At 40.2% G+C, this 19,160-nt stretch overlaps 1 protein-coding gene across 4 annotated transcripts in view; it reads left to right on the top strand.

Moving 5' to 3' along the window:
- The window catches only part of Arhgap24 (Rho GTPase activating protein 24), a 370,730-nt gene that overhangs the window by 318,310 nt on the left and 33,260 nt on the right, over nt 1-19,160 (top strand). For 3 of the 4 annotated variants that reach the window (XM_051198149.1, XM_051198151.1, XM_051198152.1), the window contains one exon: nt 10,328-10,450. In XM_051198149.1, coding sequence (XP_051054106.1) covers nt 10,328-10,450 — 123 coding nt within the window. Of the gene's footprint in view, nt 1-10,327; nt 10,451-16,149; nt 17,082-19,160 lie in introns of those variants that run through there. The other variant, XM_051198150.1, reaches the window with a different exon arrangement.

Genomic DNA, 19,160 nt, shown 5'->3' with positions numbered 1-19,160 from the left:
ACTCTGCTTTGTTCCTTGCGATGGGGTCTTTAACTTCACCCAGTGATTGTCCTCTGTCTGTCTCATATGTTGTTGTAGTTATAAAGGCTTGTGTGACCATAGTTTAGTATTATTATTTATTTATTTACATTTGTTTATTTACTTATTTACTTATTTCAAGACAGGGTTTTTCTGTGTAGCCTAAACTGACTGTCCTGGAACTCATTTTATAGACTAGATTGTCCTTGAACTCAAAATGATTCTCCTGCCTCTGCCTCCCAAGTGCTGGGAAAGATGTGTACCACCATACCCAGTAGATTATTATTATTTTTTTTAATGAAGGCTCTGGGGATCTGAATTCAGGTCTTCATGCTTGGGCAGCAAGCATTTTTCCTACTGAGCCACCCCAGTCACTCTGTTTTAGATCTTGATGGCAAATGAAAAGTGAAATTATTTCAAGAAATGCAAAGGAAATCATGAAATAATTTAAGATTTTTGAGCTTTGTGATGGTTTTCTTTGAGTGTTTAATAATTGTTGTAATTTTGTAAATATGAAACGCTATTGGTACAGTCTAACCTGCATCAACACCTTGCTGGAGTTCTACAAAATTTCATTTCTGTGCATGCTTAATATTACTTAAGAACAAGAAATGAGAACTGGTACTAAGAAGCAGGCATACACTAGCACCCTTGTGGGAACTTGTATAGTCAATTCAGTTCAAGAAATTACTTTCCAGGCCTTTCTATTTGTTGGTCCCTTTGAATTAGAATGCATTAATTGGGTAAGATCCTTAACTCTGGGCCTAATGTGAAAATCAACAGTGAACACAGATTCTTCTCAACATGTCTATTGGGAAGACAGCTTACTTTCGTGAAACCATAACTTGCACTCCATTCATATCAAGTACATTAAAAAAACATGTTATTTTCGTGAGACCATAACTTGTACTATGTTCTTATCGAGTACATTAGAAAAACGCATTCATGCGTTCTTAATAGTGGGAGTGGTTCCAAAGACACCAATAGCCTTGTCCACTGGAGAATCACACATGCCTAGCAAAGACTGTATGCTCTGTGAAGCCTTGTGCCTTCATGGAAGTCCCAGAACCCTCAAGTCCATCTTACATCTGCCCGGGCCACTTACATACTCCAGAGGGCCAGACAAAAGTGGAGGGAGACAAAGTGTAATGGGTAGTCCAGCTAAATGTCAGAATGAAATCAAAACTGAAGTTGTAGAGATTGCCCTTAATTGCATGCATGCCATGATAATCACTGGCTGTCCTGTTAGAACAATCAGATTTTGAGAGTCTATGATAATAATGGTTTTATAATATTGGTTATTTTATGTATACCCAAACATACTCTATAAATTTGCTCCTGTGCAAACTGAATAGTTACCATCTAGGCAATTAAAATTAAGAGATAAAGTAAACTGTTCCAATTAAATTAAATTTGTGAAGATGTCTTAGTGAATAATACTAAAAATGTAATTAAGTAAAAAATTTGAAATGTGTCTTTATAAATGATTTATGGGTTTAAGCCTTTTTCTATCAATGATATCTTTCTGTAAATAATATATAATTTAATATCAAAGCTTTGAGGGAAAATTAATCATTAACTTCCCATTGTTTTTACGGATCTAAAGAAACTGAGAAAATTTTAACATAGCCTGAAGGAACTATGGACATCTTAAAGCTTCATTTCTCCTAACTAACATCTTTCCAGTGGATTTTTTATATTAATTTTAAGTGTGTGTGTGTGTGTGTGTGTGTGTGTGTGTGTGTGTGTTTAATATGTGCATAATCAGGTATGTATGTGGTGTGTATGTGTGTGTCTGTATGTCTGTGTAGATGCACGCGGAGGTCTGAAGAGAGCATCTGATGGTGGGAGCTGGAGCTATAGTCAGTTTTGATGTGGGGGCCTGATGTACATGCTGGGAACCCATCAGGTCTTCTGGAAGGACAAACACTGTGTCTCTTAAATGCAGAGCCATCTCTTCAGCCTTGTGAATCATTCTTGTAAGCATATAAGCTTTCTCTAATATTTCTCACTTTACAGGCCTTGTGTCCCCAACACACCGAAACACAGACACACTCACTCACACTCACACACACACACAGAGAGAGAGAGTGGGGAGAGGTGGAGGGAGGGAGAGAGAAAGAAGGATGGAGGGAGAGGGGGACCATTTCTGTGTTCCAGAAGGTTTGCTTATACCGGGTGTCCCTCTTTTTCTCCTTCACATTGACGAACACATTCCTATAAGATGTATTTTGTTAGTTCAGGCCGACCTCATACAGTGAGGTGACTCTTACAATGTTGTCACTGATCTCCACATTGCCTAACCTAGGTATCCTGTCTAAATTTTCTGTCTAGTGTTGGTCTCCCCTATTGATCTCATATAACCTGTTTTCTATATTTTCTATATTGGTGACTTCCAAGTCATATATTCAGTCCAAAAGCTGACCTCAAGCTCTCCCTTCTGTTATGTTTTCCACTGAATCCTCAGGATCCAAAACACAGATGGGAACAGCTGCAGATTTTCCTTGCATGTATTTGATAGATGAATGTGTGTTCTGCCTCACCTCCCAGGGGTATTTTTAAAACCAGATCGAGGGATATGAAGATAATTTGCAAACTGTAAATGAGTTATCAACTAACTTTATTATTAGCCTGGGAGATCTATAATATTCTAAAAACAATAAGAGAAAAATAGTCTGAGGGTTTTTTTTAAAAATGTTTTTGAGCATTTTCATCTAGCTTTTCAAACATATTATCTCTCTCCAAATTCAATATACAATTTAACTTAGCAAACTCAGGACAAGAGGGGTAGTGGAATAATGACTCTCCATCCACGTGCCAAAAAGAAAGGTCTTGATGTTCACTTTGATAAAAATAAACTACTTTTAATGTGCGAGGCTCATAAAATTTCCAGACTCTCTAATGTTAACTTAAATGACATGTTCTTACAAAACTAGTTGTAGTGTCAATCATTTACAATGCAAATAAGCAATCAGGTACCTTACATGATCCATGGCTTTAAAGCTCTGGTCTTCCTGATTAAAGAGCTGCCACTGAGAGAATGTGACAGGCCTGTGGTTGAATGGTATGCACCTTAAATTTTAAATCTTGACAGTTACAGCAAACCCTCCTACAGCAGGAGTTTCTTCAACTCCTGGATGTCTCTGAGTCACCTGGAAGGATGATAATGCATGCAGTACCTTTATTTCTCAGCTGCTTCAACCAGAAGAATTTAATTCACTTATGGATGTAAGCGACTTGATGCTAAACCTCTGACACAAGTAGAAGCTAGATATCCTGCTGGACTGAAACTGAGATCATATGGACTTCCCAGTGCAGCCTGGGTAGCAAGAAACTGAAATACAATTAATTACATCATCCTTGTTGTTAACATTGTTAGTACTTTTCAAACCAGTGAGTCCTAGAAATCTGAAAATCAGTGGAATTCTAAACTGTGCCTATTAGAAATATTAAAGTTTCAAAACTAATAATTTTAAAGTAAATGTATTTTTACTGTTCGTAGTGGTGCATGCCTACAATCCCAGTATTGGGAGAGCTGAGACGGAAGGATCATACATTTAAGAACAACTTGTACTGCATAAATATACAGAGAGAAACAGTCTCAGAACAATAAAATTAAAGGCGTCAAAACTAATAGGATGAATGCATCATGACTATTTTTAAGAACATGAAAATGAAAATAAACATTAGCTTTAAAGATAAATCATCATTGCTTTCAATTAAATGAATTTACTTTATGAACATATTAATACTTTCTAAAAAAATAAGCTTTCTAAAAAATATGCATTTGAAAAGATTCAATCTAAAAATGCTAAATTTGAAAAAAAAGTTTAGATGAAAACAACCCTATAAGGCCATAATAAAAAAACAGAACAACCTATTTCCCAACAGGTGTAGAAGTCACATTTCTTCAATTGGTGCACAGTGACTCTGTGAGGAAGTCCCATTAGCTCAGTTGAAGACAATAGATTTCAGAGATAGGAAATGACTACCTGAACCCGGGAAATTGGCTACTTGTTGCAATTCTTACTCACTTTTTATGACATTTTAAGCACAGTGCTGCATCTCCAGTTCAATGGAGACAGTACCTTTATTTTTACATTTATTATTATTATTATTATTATTATTATTATTATTTAGGTGTATGAACATTTTGTCTTCATGTATGTCTGTGCCCCATGTGCTTGTCTAATGCCAGAGAAGGGCATTGTATCCATTGTTCTAGAGTTACAAAAGATTATAAGTTACCGTGTAAGTCCTGGGAATGGAACCCACTACTCTTAACTATTGAGCTGTATCTCCAGCCCCATCCAGTTTCACACTTTTTAGTAAATTTTGAGGAATTAAATTGCATAGAATATATATATATATATATGTATATATATATTATTCATATATATGTACATATATGTGCGTGTGTGTGTGTGTGTGTGTGTGTGTGCTCAAGCAGAAAAACTCACCCCAAATCATTTAAATCATTTTTAGATAGAATTCTTGGACAACTACTATAATTAGTAATAAGCAGTAAGCTAACAAATACCTATTTAGCTCTTCATAGCTTAGACATAAGCTTTTGATGTACTACAGAGTGTTCTCTCTTAAGAAATATATTAGGGCCTCGCAGAAGGTGTAAAACATATAAGGCATCACTGTTTCCCTGGGAAACAGAAACCTGAGATTAATTGCACTAAAATACAAAATAATATCTCAGTATTGAGCTTGTTGTATGTATTAACTATAGAAGCAGTATCTTTACTGCTACTCTGCCTGAAATTGATCTAGTTTTGGTTAAAGGGTTAAAATATTCAAATATATTGCTGTAGAGTTATGCAATTTTTGTTTATAAAACCTTTAATAAATTCTCATTTTCTGGCTTAAGGGATGTTTTTAAATATTCAAAAATCTTAGTATAGAGTTGAGCAAAGTTCCTCCCTTATAGTATCTTTTAAATTAATATTTGGGAAGGAAATACTTGGAAATGATAAGACATGACAACACTAATCTTTTTAGGTGATAACATATTTTACATAAGAGCTAATGTAAAATTAATAAAGATATTAAAAGAGGGTTGAAAGATCCTCCCTTAGCCTTCCTCCATGAAGTATGTTGTCTCATCACACCTTGTTATATGTAAAAAGGTTTGAGCACCCACAGATGCTCAGAGTTTGCTGGTCTCATGTCACATAACTCTGGTTGTTTTCCAAGTATCGGTCTCCATAAAAAGAGAGTCATGCGTTTCTACCTCTGTGATTTTCCATGGTCGTGCTTCAGCAATGTTTTTCAACTTCACACTCCATTCTTAGGAAAGGCTTTAAAACTACATCTTATAGAAATTAATGTGGTCTTTTTTGTTTGTTTGTTTTTTAAAGATCTTTCCCCCTTGATGAGTGAAAATAAACCTTGAAGCATTGACATATCTTTTCTGCAAGTGCTAATAAGACGAATACTTTAGTAGTTTGGCTTTGACCCTGTTTGCAGTTAGGAATGGGCAAACATTTCTCCCTTGGCTTTATTAACAGCATTGAAAGCCTTCACTGGAATGTCCTTGGGTCTGTACTGTGATTTTGTTGGCTGCAGTCCGCTTGGAGCAAGTCATTTTAAAAATTTGAACAGTGAATTCACTGCCAGTCTTTGTAGGGGAATATTAAAGATGTCTGCATTTGTTGTAGAATATTACTCTATGTAAAGATGTGTTACATTTGTTTATGCCACATTTGTTTAATTATATAAAGATGTGTTGCTGTTTTACCTTGCCCTCCTAAGACACCTGATTGGTCTAATAAAAAAGCTGAATGGCCAGTAGCTAGACGGTAGTGGGATAGGTGGGGCTTGCTGGCAGAGAGACTAAGTAGGAGGAAGAATCTAGGCTCAAGAGAGAATGAGACAGAGAGGACAATGAGGGAGAGAGAGAGAGGGAGATGCCTGGGGGTCAGCCAGGCAGCCACCAGCCAGCCAGACACAGAGTAGGACATAGAGAATGAAAGAAAGGGGAAATGCCCAAAACAAAATGTAGATGAAGAGAAACAGGCTAATTTAAGTTATAAGAGCTAATGGGACAAGCATAAGCTAAGTCTAAGCATTCATAATACTGTTTCCCTGTCATGATTTGGGGGCTGGCTGGTGACCCAAAAGAAAGCCAGCTAAAATCTTATGTTTGTTTACTAGACAGAACACACATATAAATATATCTTTTCTGAGAAACTGTCTTGCCTTTCAGTTTACAATTCGACTAGCAACTTATAGTTGTTTTCCTCTAAAGGAAAATGAAAAAAATCTTTGTGTGGGGGTTAACTAGCTTTCTGTTACTTTAATGAAATACCTGAAGTAGACAATTTATATGAAGAAAAGTTGTTTTTTTTTTCCTGGTGGTTTCAAATGGTCTAGGGCATACTCATATGACCCCATACCGCTGGGCCTGTAATAAAGCTGTATGTCATCGTGGGGTGCGCATGGCACTTCCTCAGTGAGAAATGAGCAAGAAATGGATAAGCGCAAGGACACATCACTCACAGACATCTGTCCAATGGCTGAACTTCCTCCTGATAGGATCCACCTCAGAATGGTTCTAGCTCCTGCCAATAGTGATACAGGCCAGCACCAGGGCTTCAACTTTAGAGTCACACTTAAAATAAAAACCAATCAAGATTGATTTGGGAACTTTCCGCTCAATGAGTCACAAAATGTGTCCTAGGTTTAACTTTTAGAAGATCTATAATGGGCAGCAATTACTTTTGTCATCAAGAAGGACCCAAGTGCAAGTCCTTGATTGCATGAATATATACAGGCTATTGAGTCTACCGTATAGTTGTACAAAAGGTAATCAGATCAAGTATTTAATTTACTTTGGAAAATCTATTTCACTTTGAGAAGAGTGAAATGAACAAGTGGGATTTACAGATCTCAGTGAAATGTGCAAATACTTTGTGTTACATATAAGCAGAAACAATGGAATGACGTGACCTATTTAGCACTTGCAAAATCACCCAACTTTGAAGTGTTGCAATTGCCATAAGCATGACTACCATCAGGAATTACCATCCAGAAGTCATGTCTTCCATATGTGTGCAGATCCACCAGCATAGGTTTCCAAAATCTGAACTCTGCGTAGACCCAAACAAAACAGAGGAATGGAGAATGCATGGAGTCGCAAGTGCCGTGCCCTGTGGTGCATACAGGTGCATGCACCCACTTATTATGTATGAACTTAAGGTAGTTATCAAACTCTCTCATGACAACTAAAACTTAATGCTTTACATTTCGCCTGTAGAAATAATTTTTGTTTCTAAAATGATTACAGTAAACATTAGGTCCCATCAAAGACTTACCAATGAAATGAATTTTAACCTATGTGGTTCAAAGTTTAAATTATGGATTTATTAATTTATGGCATAAACTATCTTCTAAGTTGCATTTGGAGCCCTTTAATTGCAATGCAGCACAGGTGGCTTGTAGCTGAAAGGCCATATATACTGAAGCAGAAGGCATTTGTAGTCTTAGGAGGGGATCCCTTTGTTAGCTTTCAGTAGTAGATCCTAACCCATCCCTAGTGGGTGTGACCCCAGACCCACAGTGGTACCTGGAACCCCATGCATATGTTTCCTACACATATATACCTAAAGTAAGGTTCATTTCACAAATCTGATACAGTAAGAGATTATCAGCAATAAGGAGATAGTTTATAGTAATTTTACTGTAGCAAATTCTTTGAAGTTCATGATTTGTTAATTTCTGTGATTTTCAAGTAACATTTTGAGGCATCAGCAAATAACTGAAACCTCAAAAAATATGAACACTGGGTAGTGCATTCTTAATATAATTACTTAATCACAGTATGTGATGTAAACATACTTAAAGAAGTATGTTTGTGGGGCTGAAGAGATGGCTCAGGAGTTAGGAGCACTGCCTGTTCTCCTAGAGGTCCTGAGTTCATTTCTCGTCTCCCAGAGGTCCTGAGTTCATTTCTCAGCAACCACATGGTGGCTCACAACCATCTGGTGCCTGCTTCTGGCCAGCAAGGATATATGCAGGCAGAGCATTCTACATATAATAAATAAATCTTAAAAAAAAAAAAAAAAAAAAAAGAAGTATGTTGCTTCCACCAAGATTGTGGCAAAGGCTATTCTAAACCATTCTTTTTCTTTGCTAATATACTGAGAAACTGAGATCTATATCAAGGGATAGAACTCACGCATGGGATTTCACAGCTGTGATTGGCACTCTAAATGAGATTCAAGGTCAGACGCACAGCACCCTTAGCAGAGATAAAGAATCAAATGAAAAGCCGGGAATAATGGCCAGTTGTGTTTATCAGTTGTCTCTCCCTCTGCTTCTAGGCGGAAAGGCTTTGCAGAGGTGGCCACTCATTCTAGGTGCCAGTGCTAGCTCTTCCTGAGCTGAGAGTGATACAGGAAATTGTGGTGTTTTACTAAGCATCCTTCAGGCAAAGACAATAATTAAAATATTCTGATTTCAAAATACTAATTGTTTGGCAACAGAATGCCAAACAAATTCTTAGCACTGTGCCATGCCATTTGAAGCATCCTCTTATTTTGCAATTTAGTCATTTCTGGCGCTCGTGTGTGATATGAGCATGCATGTGTATGTGCATGCTGAAGTGTGCTATGTTTACATGCATTTGCGTTGTGTAGCTTAAATGTGCATTCTATGTATAGTGGCATCAATGGGAGAAAATGTTTGAAAGAATAGCCCTTGTTGCTATTGAATAATTGCCCAAGAGTATATTAGCTCTACTGTCTCCCCGCCCAGTGAAAGGCAGTTAAATGAACTGAAGTAACCACTTACAGAGTATCTATTCTTGAAGAACAGAATTTTTATATACTTTCCAGTTCATGCTCCCAAAAATCAACTCTTCCTGTTCAGTCAAGAAGCACATTGGTATAAGGAAACCTATTTAATGTCCCTTTAGCACATGCTAATCCATTTGTATGAGGCAGAAAAGACCAACTGAATTACTCAGCTGGTGGACTTCAACATTTGCTCTATCACAGAACTTCTCAGCCAGGGCCATAAACTAAGAAGCTCCTATAGAATCTAGGACTCAAATGCCTAAACTTTACCTTTCAAAGCTATGTGTGAATTAGTTCCGGTGTGACAGAATAGAGGCACATGGGGTCTTTTGTAATTGAAACCTACAAGCCCTTCCGGTTTACTTCCAAACAATGAACTAACCGAATAAAGCATTCGCATGTGAATTATTGATGCAGATGCTACAAGTTTAGACTGTTCTGTGAAAAGTTAAACACTGATAGATAGCTACAGAGCACTGGAACAGTTAGTATAGCATTCACCACCAGAATCCGTTGAAATACTATATGGTTTTAAAGTTATTCACTTGTAAGCATTATGAATTATTATCAAGACTGAATGTCTACAGCTAGTGATGCCAGCTAAGGCAGCTGAGGATGCTCAGATCCTCATCTTCCAACAGATCCTCGGGAGTTCAGGGTCAGGTGTGGTCGCTCCTCTATGCACCTGAAAGTTGCATTCCAGGGAAATTGAAGTTCACACTCCAGGATTTCTCAGGGATTAAAGTGTGTGCTTTAGAATTTAGTCCTTCAAATCTGATATTAGAGATTGTGAAGATTGTCAGAGAATGGGTGGGGCAACAAAAGAGGTGCAACCCTCCTTCTGCACTGCGGGCTTCTGAAAGCTCCTACTCGGGTGTCAGGGTCATTGGATCTGTTTGGCTTTTGTAGCAGGCCAGGCATGCAACCAGTCCCCTCCCCCATGCCTTCCATTGTGACCTTGAGGACTGAGTTGCCCATGTCCAGCAGAAGCAAAGGGGAGGAGCTGTGGGTCATAAGCATTAACTGATGGTGTCTTCCTTCCCTAAGATCCCATCCTGAAGCATGGACCTGCTGCCGGCTGTGGGTGAACCAAGCAGGATTCGGTGCTTCTGATGAAGCTCCAGGCACTCTGTGGACCACTATGCCATCATCTCCTTCATTCCCTTTGTCTCTCCCGTTTCTCCCTATTCAGCAGCTCTGTGAATGGACTGGATTATGAGTTGCTGCAGGCCTATGGGTTGTTGCTAGGACAGAAAACCCAGGGCATTTGTTTAGGGAATGGCATTTGTTCTCCAGCTTGCTCCTGGAAACGTAAGAGCTTTTCCTTTTAAAGCAGCAATCCCTGCCACATTTTCTCCAGCAGCTAAGGTAAACATTTCTAGTTCATTCACTAGGATTCAGGCCCGCCTGCAAGCTTGTCTCTGGGAAGCTGTCAATGCTGATGAGGAGGAATCGGTTCTCACTAGCCAAACTGTCCACTAAATATGCTCATGTTCTTGCAGGAGGTGAACGCGATCGGATGACAGCCAATCATGAGAGCTACCTCCTCATGGCGAGCACTCAGAATGACATGGAAGACTGGGTGAAGTCTATCCGCCGAGTCATATGGGGACCATTCGGTGGAGGTGAGCAGATTTTAGTCATAGAAAAGCAGAAGGTAGATGAAGCTATTCATCCCTATCTTCCAGCTAGAGAGTGTGTCAGCTCCTGTGTCCAAATGGGTGAATATTAACGCAAATAGTAAATTATTCAACACTATTGGTAGATGCCTATCTAAGGAACTCCTGGAGGCTTAATCCAGATCACATGTCACTAGTAACCAAACTTTTGCAAATATGTTGATTCTAAAACAGTAATTTTGTTTTTTTATTTTGAATTTTTCCCATTTTTTGACTAACAGTAAGTAATTGGAGTATATGAAAAAGAAAAAAAAGAATTGTATTGCCTTATATACTAATTTCAAAATTAATAGCAAAGGAATAGATAAAGCCCAACAGTTACCTCCTATGGAACTGACAAAAATGACTTAATAGGACATATGCTACAGAAGTTCACTAGCTAAGAATGCCTGGGTATAAAACAATGTATTTGAAAGGGGTCCCCTAAGAGCCCCCAGAAGCTCAGTGGCATCAAAAGGAACTCCACAAGTTTTGTTGTTGTTGTTGTTGTTGTTGTTGCTTTTTAATGAGTACTGGTGTGGTTTGGATTAAATAAATGTAACAAATTAGAGTTTGTTTTAATACAATCCAAGCAAAATGAGGTTGAAAATGCAGTGTACAGAAAATAAGCTAAAAGATGGTAAGAGTGGGGTAGAATAAAAAGAGTAAGAAGTTAAAGGTGAGAATTATAGCCTTCAAGAAATCGGAACTGGAATAACAACCAGAAATGTTATTCAAAGACGTATTCAATTAACAAAACTCCAAAATAGTAATAAAAGTATTTGTATACCACCAAATGTATTTCCAATGAGGCATGGCAATATTTCTTAAAAATGAATTATGTTAATGCTAATGAAGTTAAAAAAAATCAGTTTATTAACTCAAATTCACATTTAGTAAGCCAAACATAATTCCCATGTTTTACATTCTTGTTTTGTAAACTGTCAGCACGTTCAATTCCCAAAAATAATTCTTTTCTATTAATGTATCAGATGTTTCTTAGGTTGACTGACCTCCTCATATATTAGAATAATTTCTCAAACAGTTTATAATGTGAAATTGATTAAATTTGGTAACTATTGAGCTTTGGAGATATCTCAGTGGTAGATTCTGTATGTTTAACATGCATGAGTGCCTGGGTTTGAGCCCCAGAACCAAAACAAAGGAAGGGAGGCAAGACTACACAGCAAAGATTTTTTTAAAGACATGTTGGTATCTACTGATATTTGCCACTAAAATGTCTGCTCTTTAGCAGCATTTCATGTCAGGTGTGTGGTGACCATTTTTCCCAGCTTTCCTGGTAACACTCTGACTGGCAGCTGATACCCCCAGGATATTGGCTGAGTCATAGGACTAGCTTTCACTTTCTGTGTCTTAGCTTGCATGATCATGCATTTACTCACCTGTTCATGAGCTAAAGTGATGTGGAACTGTCTAAACTATTTGTAGATCCACAAATAGGGACTCTGTCCTCACACTGGATTCCCCATGGCACACATCAGAAGTACACACATAATTGGTTGTAGATCCACAAATGGAAACTCCATCCTCATACAGGATTCCCTGTGGCACACATGAGAAATACACACATGACTGCTTCCAGTTTGCTGGAACTGCCCAGCCTGGAGATTTGTGAGCACCCTGAAAATGTGACTTCTCGAAGTTCCCTTTGCTTCTCTTCTGTAATCAGACTGCTGGGGGCCCCAAGTTCAGGGGGAGCCTTAATATCTGCTTACGGGTGCATTTCTTAGAGTGATTATGTCAAATGTATGCATGCCCTCCCCTTTCCTTCTCTTCCAGCTGTCTTCTGAAGGAAAATGGGTAAAGTTGGTGTCCCCACATAGACCTGGCAGCCCAGATTCACCAGAAATGATCTCAATAGAAACAGTAACTGTTCATGAATCTCCTAATCCATGTGCCTGAAAGGGATACTCACTCCAGGATTTCACTGTCTTCTGTGATTAATACACATTAGGGCTCATGTGTGTGTGTACGTGTGTGCTGGTGCACACCAAGAATGCAAATGTGAAGGTCAGAGATCCATATCAGGGTGTCTTTGTTTATCACTCCTAGTGTTAGTTTGTGAGAAAAGGTATCTCACTGAACCTGGAGTTTACCATTTTAGCTAAATGGGCTGGCCCATGAGCCGTGGGACCCACCTGTCTCTGTCTCCCAGCACTGATGTTATGGGTACATACAGGCACACATGCCCTTACAAGGGCTCTGAGCATCTGAACTCAGACCCTCATGCTTGCACAGCAAGCACAGTATCCATATCTTGAGCTTCCCCACAATGATTTTACAAATACATGGTTCAAGGTTATCTATTTTGAAGGAATATATTTGTTACCATGTTTTATTTTTGTTTTTAATTAGCATACAAAGAACATATTTCTTTATGGCCTTTTCAGAGGCATTTAGTTTGGGTTGATTCTCTTCCTAAGCCTTCACCCCACCTCATTTCCCTCAAACCCATCACCAATGTCCATTTTTGCTCCCAGTTTTCTGTCATCTGTGTTCTCTGAGTCTCCCCACCCACTACACTCCCAACCCACAACCTTAAAGCCCCTTTGTTACCATTCCCTCTGCTCCTGTTCCCGGCCTCCACCCACACTTACTCCCTATGAATGAACACACAGAAAAATTAGTGATTGGAACTTGGTCGCGTTTAGGTTTTGCAGTTCTTTATGTATTCTAGATGTTGATCCCTTGTGTAAAACTCATCTGTCACAGATCGTCTCCCACCCTGGCTGTCTGTTCTCACTGTTGATAACTCATTTCTAAAGTGATGTATGTATACTAGAATACATCACTCACAATAAAAACAATGCTTCATTCAAAGAATGAATTTCTCGGGTTCTCACTTTTACATGTTAAGAAATTATAAAATAAGCTTTAAAAGTCCTTACTTAACTTCCATAAAGTATTTAATGATTCCTCTCCATATTAAAAACAACTGTATAAAGTTAATGCAGTGTAGGGAGCCAAAAAGACTGAAGTCTTTGATAGAATACAGTTGTCTACATTTGTCACCCTTGACCCTGCATTTCAAATGCTCATGGTAACTAACTCTATGATCATGGACTGAATGTTGAAGAATGCCTTAAATTTTAAGTGTAAACAATAAATACACATGACTAAAAATGTCATTTATTTTATGTTTTGAAATTCCACTCAACATTGCATTAAAAATAATTTTTTCATTATTTAGGTTATTTTAAAGCCATTTGTTAAGCTCTACTTAGCATTCTGTGGATTAGGTCACCTAGACCCAGAGTAAGTGAGTAATTGACAAGTGCCAAAGCATGAGTAAAATTTATTTCTTCATCTGATTGACAACCCAATAATATTGTCTGGTATTTCTACTGTGGTAAATACAAGTTCATATCTTACTGATAATAAATATTGAAAATACTTGAACAAAAAGTTTAACTTATGATCATTATAGTTAAAATAGTTTTTCCAGACTTTTAAAAATATCAGAATCAACTCCAAGAAATCAAATATGTACTTGTATATGTGAAGAAGTGCCCCATTCTTGCATGAATATATAACTTTGTGAGTGGTCATGCACTTGTACCAAGACACTGCAGTAGCTGACAGGACACATTACATAGTGGCCTGCAGATTGTGTGGGCCCCATTGATTCAAATATGGTAAACACCTGAGGAGCTTTCCTGAGCCCACCTCATCCTCCTAGCCATTAAAAACCTAGGAGAAAAGAAACTGTAAAACTCTTTATCAAATGAAGTCAATCATTTTACAACTGTTCAGCTAGGTAAAGGGAACCAGTAGGAATGAAAAACAGACTAACTGCTCAGCTGGGAAGGTAAAATTCAGCACAGACTCTAGATCTCCCAAGCAGGCTCTGTGCTTAAAGTTCCATGACCAGTTAGTTCCTCCTGTTAACAATGTGGGGAGGCAAACAATGTCAGTCTCCCTCTCTCCCTCCCTCTCTCTCTCTCCCTCTCTCTCTCTCTCTCTCCCTCCCTCCCTCTCTTTCTCTGTCTCTCTCTCTCTCTCTCTCTCTCTCTCTCTCTCTCTCTCTCTCTCTGTGTATGGGTCTCTGGGGGGGTGAAGTGTGGAAGGAGTTTGTAAGCCTGTGGTGGGATATGAGTGTGTGTGTGTGTGTGTGTATGGGCCTGTGTGTATGGTATGTGTGAGTATGTTGTATGAGTGTGTATCAGAAAAAAAATAAATGAGAAGTGTCAATAATTTGGTAGGGAATGGGAGTAGGATACAGGAATTAGAAGAGGAAAAGCGAAAATGATAATGAAAAAAGTACTCACATATAAAATTCTCAAAAAAATTAATAAAACAAAGTAAACCACAAAGTTGGGTTTATACAGTGTTCAACTTCAGAAATGCTTAGTTTAGTTTTCAGTTGTTTATTTACTTTTAGTTATTTCCTTCTTGTTTGTTTTTAATTTTATTTTTAAGTATTCATATGTAGGGTGACTCATACATACACACATATGTATCCCATACATATATTTATGCATGCATGCATGCATGCATGTATATTGAGCACAGGTTTTCAGAGATCAGGGCCACCAGATGACACAAACATTGAATCCACAGGTGTTGTAAACGGTCCAGAATAGGTGCTGGGGACCAAACGCTCCGCTGCAAGAGTAGCAAGCACTCTTAACCTCAGAGCCATCTCTTCAGCCCCTTACTTATTCTGCAGACTGACTTCTGTCCCAGTTGGTTTTGAGACAGTGTTCTGTTCATGGCCTATGAGACTTTCAAATGAGCACCTTGTCTATTTGTTGTCTTTCAGTCACCTAGAGTGAACACACACACTGCACACACTGACACACACTTCATCTCCCTGGCTGTGTCACAGAAGGAAAACCACACTGGGCAAACGATGCTGCTATGGAGGGTGCCTTCTTCATACAGCTCAGAGCTGGGGAAAGCTACCGCTGAAGGGCTGGGGAGGAACGAGAGGCCGTGGGGTCAGCTAGGGCTAAGGCACCAGCATTCCAGATCTGCTTAGGGAGCAGGCAGGTGGATGAATGATTAACCCAGGGAGTAAATTATTTAGTGAACAACGGGACTGAAAGTACTGGAGGACCCAAACGGGGGAGGGGCAAAAGCTTGCAGGGGCTGCTGCTCAGCCTGAACCAGAGAAGTGGATGCAATCACATTTTGCACGAGTTGATTTGTGTTTGTGGCTGTACCTGCAGACTGGTTGCTACCAAAATTAACTTGTATAGGCACATAAAAACATACAGATATGTACTGTGACTCGAGGGAATGCATCTTACATTGGTATCCACAAATAGATGTAACCACACAAGATCTGGATGGGGAAGCATATAAATCTTGTGTTGTAAGAGAATAAATGTAAGAGTGAGCATACAGAAAGCTACCACACACACACACACACACACACACACACACACACACACACACACACAGACAAACACACACACGGGGTGGTTTGGTGCTATTTTGTGTAGGGGTTGAGCCAAGCAGTACAGAAGATGCTGAGTCAGGCAAGAGTTGTGAGGTCAGTGTCGGGTCAAAAAAAAAAAAATATTAAAGGTACTTCACAGGGCACAAGGCATCCTCACTTCCTCCCCTCACGATGCAACTGCACCTGCTCCCTCTGACCAGCAGGCACCGGGAGTCTGCAGCAGCCACAGCTGTGACTAGGCAGCAGAAGCCCTGCCAGCTCCCGCCCAGCTCTCATTGAGAAAAGGGAACTGGAGCAGGAGGGGGAGGAGGGCTCCCTGCAGAGCGGCCTCCGGAACAGCCAAGGAGACTCCTGGAGTGGGCACCGGACTCTTCTGACGTGGCGACTCCACGGGGAGCTGCTGGAAGACAGAGGGGGAAAGGGAGACGCATGCAGAGAGCATCAAAGGCTGCGGGGTACCATAAAAGGAACCGGGGAGTCCTTCCTGAGGAATTGCCGCGTGCACAGGAATGCGCTCTGGAGACCTTGCCAAGGATTTCTTCCCTTTTCTTAGATGAAAGCAGCCAGCCAGGACTGTCCCGAAGGACTCCCAAGGGGCCTTTTTGTCATTGTCCCTCTTCCCCTATGCACAGGGTGTGCTGTTTGCTGACCTTTCCAGAGGACTTTCTGTCCAGCTGAGAAGACAGCTCTTAGTAAATCGAAACAATCCCTGACGTGTGAAGGTAGTCGCAGCTTGCTTGTTGCAATTCTTTTCCCGTGACATTTTGGAATGTCTGCAGAAACTTAAAAACAAACAAACAACGACAGCATCATCAACAACAAAAATTCCTCAGAACCCCCTGAATTAGGCGACAGAAAAAGAAGGGGTGCGTTTTGTTTTGTCTCTTACCAAAAGGAGTAAATGAGAGGTTACCTAAACTCAGGACTTGGATGACCAAAACCGGGAGTTGTAGGGATCAGCACTCCAGACCTGACATATAAACAAACATGAGGCTTGCCTGTGGACTCTCACACAGGGGCAGGTTTTAAGGACGCCAGAACTGGTCTCACATCTTGGGGCCTGTATGATGCCTGAAGACCGAAATTCGGGGGTACGCCCCTCAGGTGCATCAGCTCCTTTTATCCCCAAAACTACATACAGAAGAATCAAACGGTGCTTTAGTTTCCGGAAAGGTCGGTAGATGGTCTCTTCATGACCTCCTAATTAATTTCTGAATGTCCATCTGTTAGTGGAAGCTTTCAGGTCGTGAGGCTCAGGCAGAATGGGGGGTTTGCAAACGGAGGGCTTAGCGCTGTGTAACATATTGCTTGTCTGTACTGATTTTTCAGGGTTCCTATTGATCTCTGTGTATTGCTGTCTGTGAAAGGTAGGTGGGGCATAAGCACGGTGGTCCTATAAGGATCACCTTGACAGGCAGGGGCTAAGCAAATCTGAAAGGAGAGGGCAGAGATCTCTCGGGCCCTTCCCACATCCAAACCCAGCATCCTTGTTCTGACCTCCTAAAGCAGGTCCCTTGCAAAATGCTGTTCTGAGTCCTACCCCTTTGGTTTTCCAAACTCTCCTCTTGCAGCCTCACTAGCCTGCTGAGAAAAATTTTGACAATCAGATTGTCTATGGTGGCCCCTGCCCCTCTCACCATTGGCCAGAAATAGGAATCACCCTGACTTTCCATGTATATATATATATATAAGTGAAATGAGTGTTTTCAGAAAAAAGGTTTATGTATACTTTTTGATTCTGTTTGCCTTAAAGTGACAGTGACAGAGAATGGAGGGACATTTCAAAGAGAAAGTGAGTAATTATAAACTAAACTTACTGCCGCTGATTGAGTCAGCCGCTCAGTTGAGTGACATCCAGGGCCATCACTTTCTCCCCAGTTTTGGGGTCTGCCACCTCCTTGTTAGAATCCCCTACAGAGTAGTCAACAAAAAAGTGAGAAAATATGAAAATTAAATATAGTTGGAAATTTGTAAAAGTGAAATACTTATTCCTCTGGAGTCTTTTCTCTTTGAGCAATGAAGAGAAGCCAACTATGACCATGGTCACATTATCAGCCAGGTGTTTTCTCCTGTTCCAGTCCCACCCATAAAAAATTTAGTGAGAAACGCATAATGTTAGCTCTCAAAGTTCACAGATCTTCGAGCATCTCATGGCTACTGCCAGACTGCATCATTGATAGGGAAATTGTCAGAGACAGAAACTAAGAAAGGCTCAAGGCCATGTCCCTTGTCTTACAGTTTCCCAGCTCTTCGGGTATTATTTACGCGTCTCTGGTAAATCGAGGCAGTTTTGACCATTCTACCTGTGCTGGAGAACAGACAGTAGAATGTGTGGGAATGCCTGCAAGCCTGCTGAGTAGTTCACCTTCCTCTCTCTCTTTCCTTAAATACAAAGGGAAAGGCAGCTGGGAGAAGAAAGTCCCCACAGGCTGGACAGGTGGAAGAAGGAACTTCCTGATATGTGTCTACAGTTGTCTGTTCCTTACCAAATCTTACCGGTCTAATGGATGCTCTGTATTTGAGCCATTTCTCTCACACAATGCCGTATTCTGCTTTATGTCAGAAGCAAGGAGAGAGCATGCAGCCTCTCCCTGTCTGATTCCTTGTCTGCATAACAGCAGTTCTGCAGGGGCTTAGGGAGGAGGGTCCCCAGCTGCTGCAGCTGCACTGTCTGCAGGCTGGCATGCTGTTCTCATCAGTCACCCCTGTATCCTAGCACGGAGCTTAGGGGCTGCACATCTTTACTAAAATGTTGATGCTAAAAAGACTGGTTTCCTTCTGAATCCTGGACTTCAAAGTACATTGGCTTAAGAAAAGTGTGCTTTTTGTGCTTTGCTGGCTGTGCTGTTCAAGAGTTTACCACAGTGGACCCCTCTTTCTGGGATGATCTCACACCCACTTGTCATTTCTGCAAAGCAGTGAGCCAAGTGTGTGAAGCTAAGAAAGCACCCAGATGAAACAAAAGTGTTGGGTTGTCTGTTTTCCAGATCCACAAGTAATTTTGTTTTTTAACTGTTACCCAGGGTGGAGCATGACAAAGAGAGACTTCGGGTCTCAGCAGTGTCAGAAAGACTGCCTGAATGAAGGGGCAGAGCGGAGACGGTACAGGTGCCAGCCCCTGTGCTGTGCCAGCCCAGCCACCTTTGGAAAGGCTTCTCTTCAGACCTGCTCTGGCCTTCACAGCTCTTTCATTGCCCTTCCTTTTTTCAAGTATTAATTAAGGTCACTGAAAATGTTTCCTCCTTGGGTTTT

This window comes from Phodopus roborovskii, unplaced genomic scaffold (assembly GCF_943737965.1).
Source record: "Phodopus roborovskii unplaced genomic scaffold, PHOROB, whole genome shotgun sequence".
NCBI lineage: Eukaryota > Metazoa > Chordata > Mammalia > Rodentia > Cricetidae > Phodopus > Phodopus roborovskii.
This window is presented reverse-complemented; position numbering and strand designations above follow the sequence as displayed.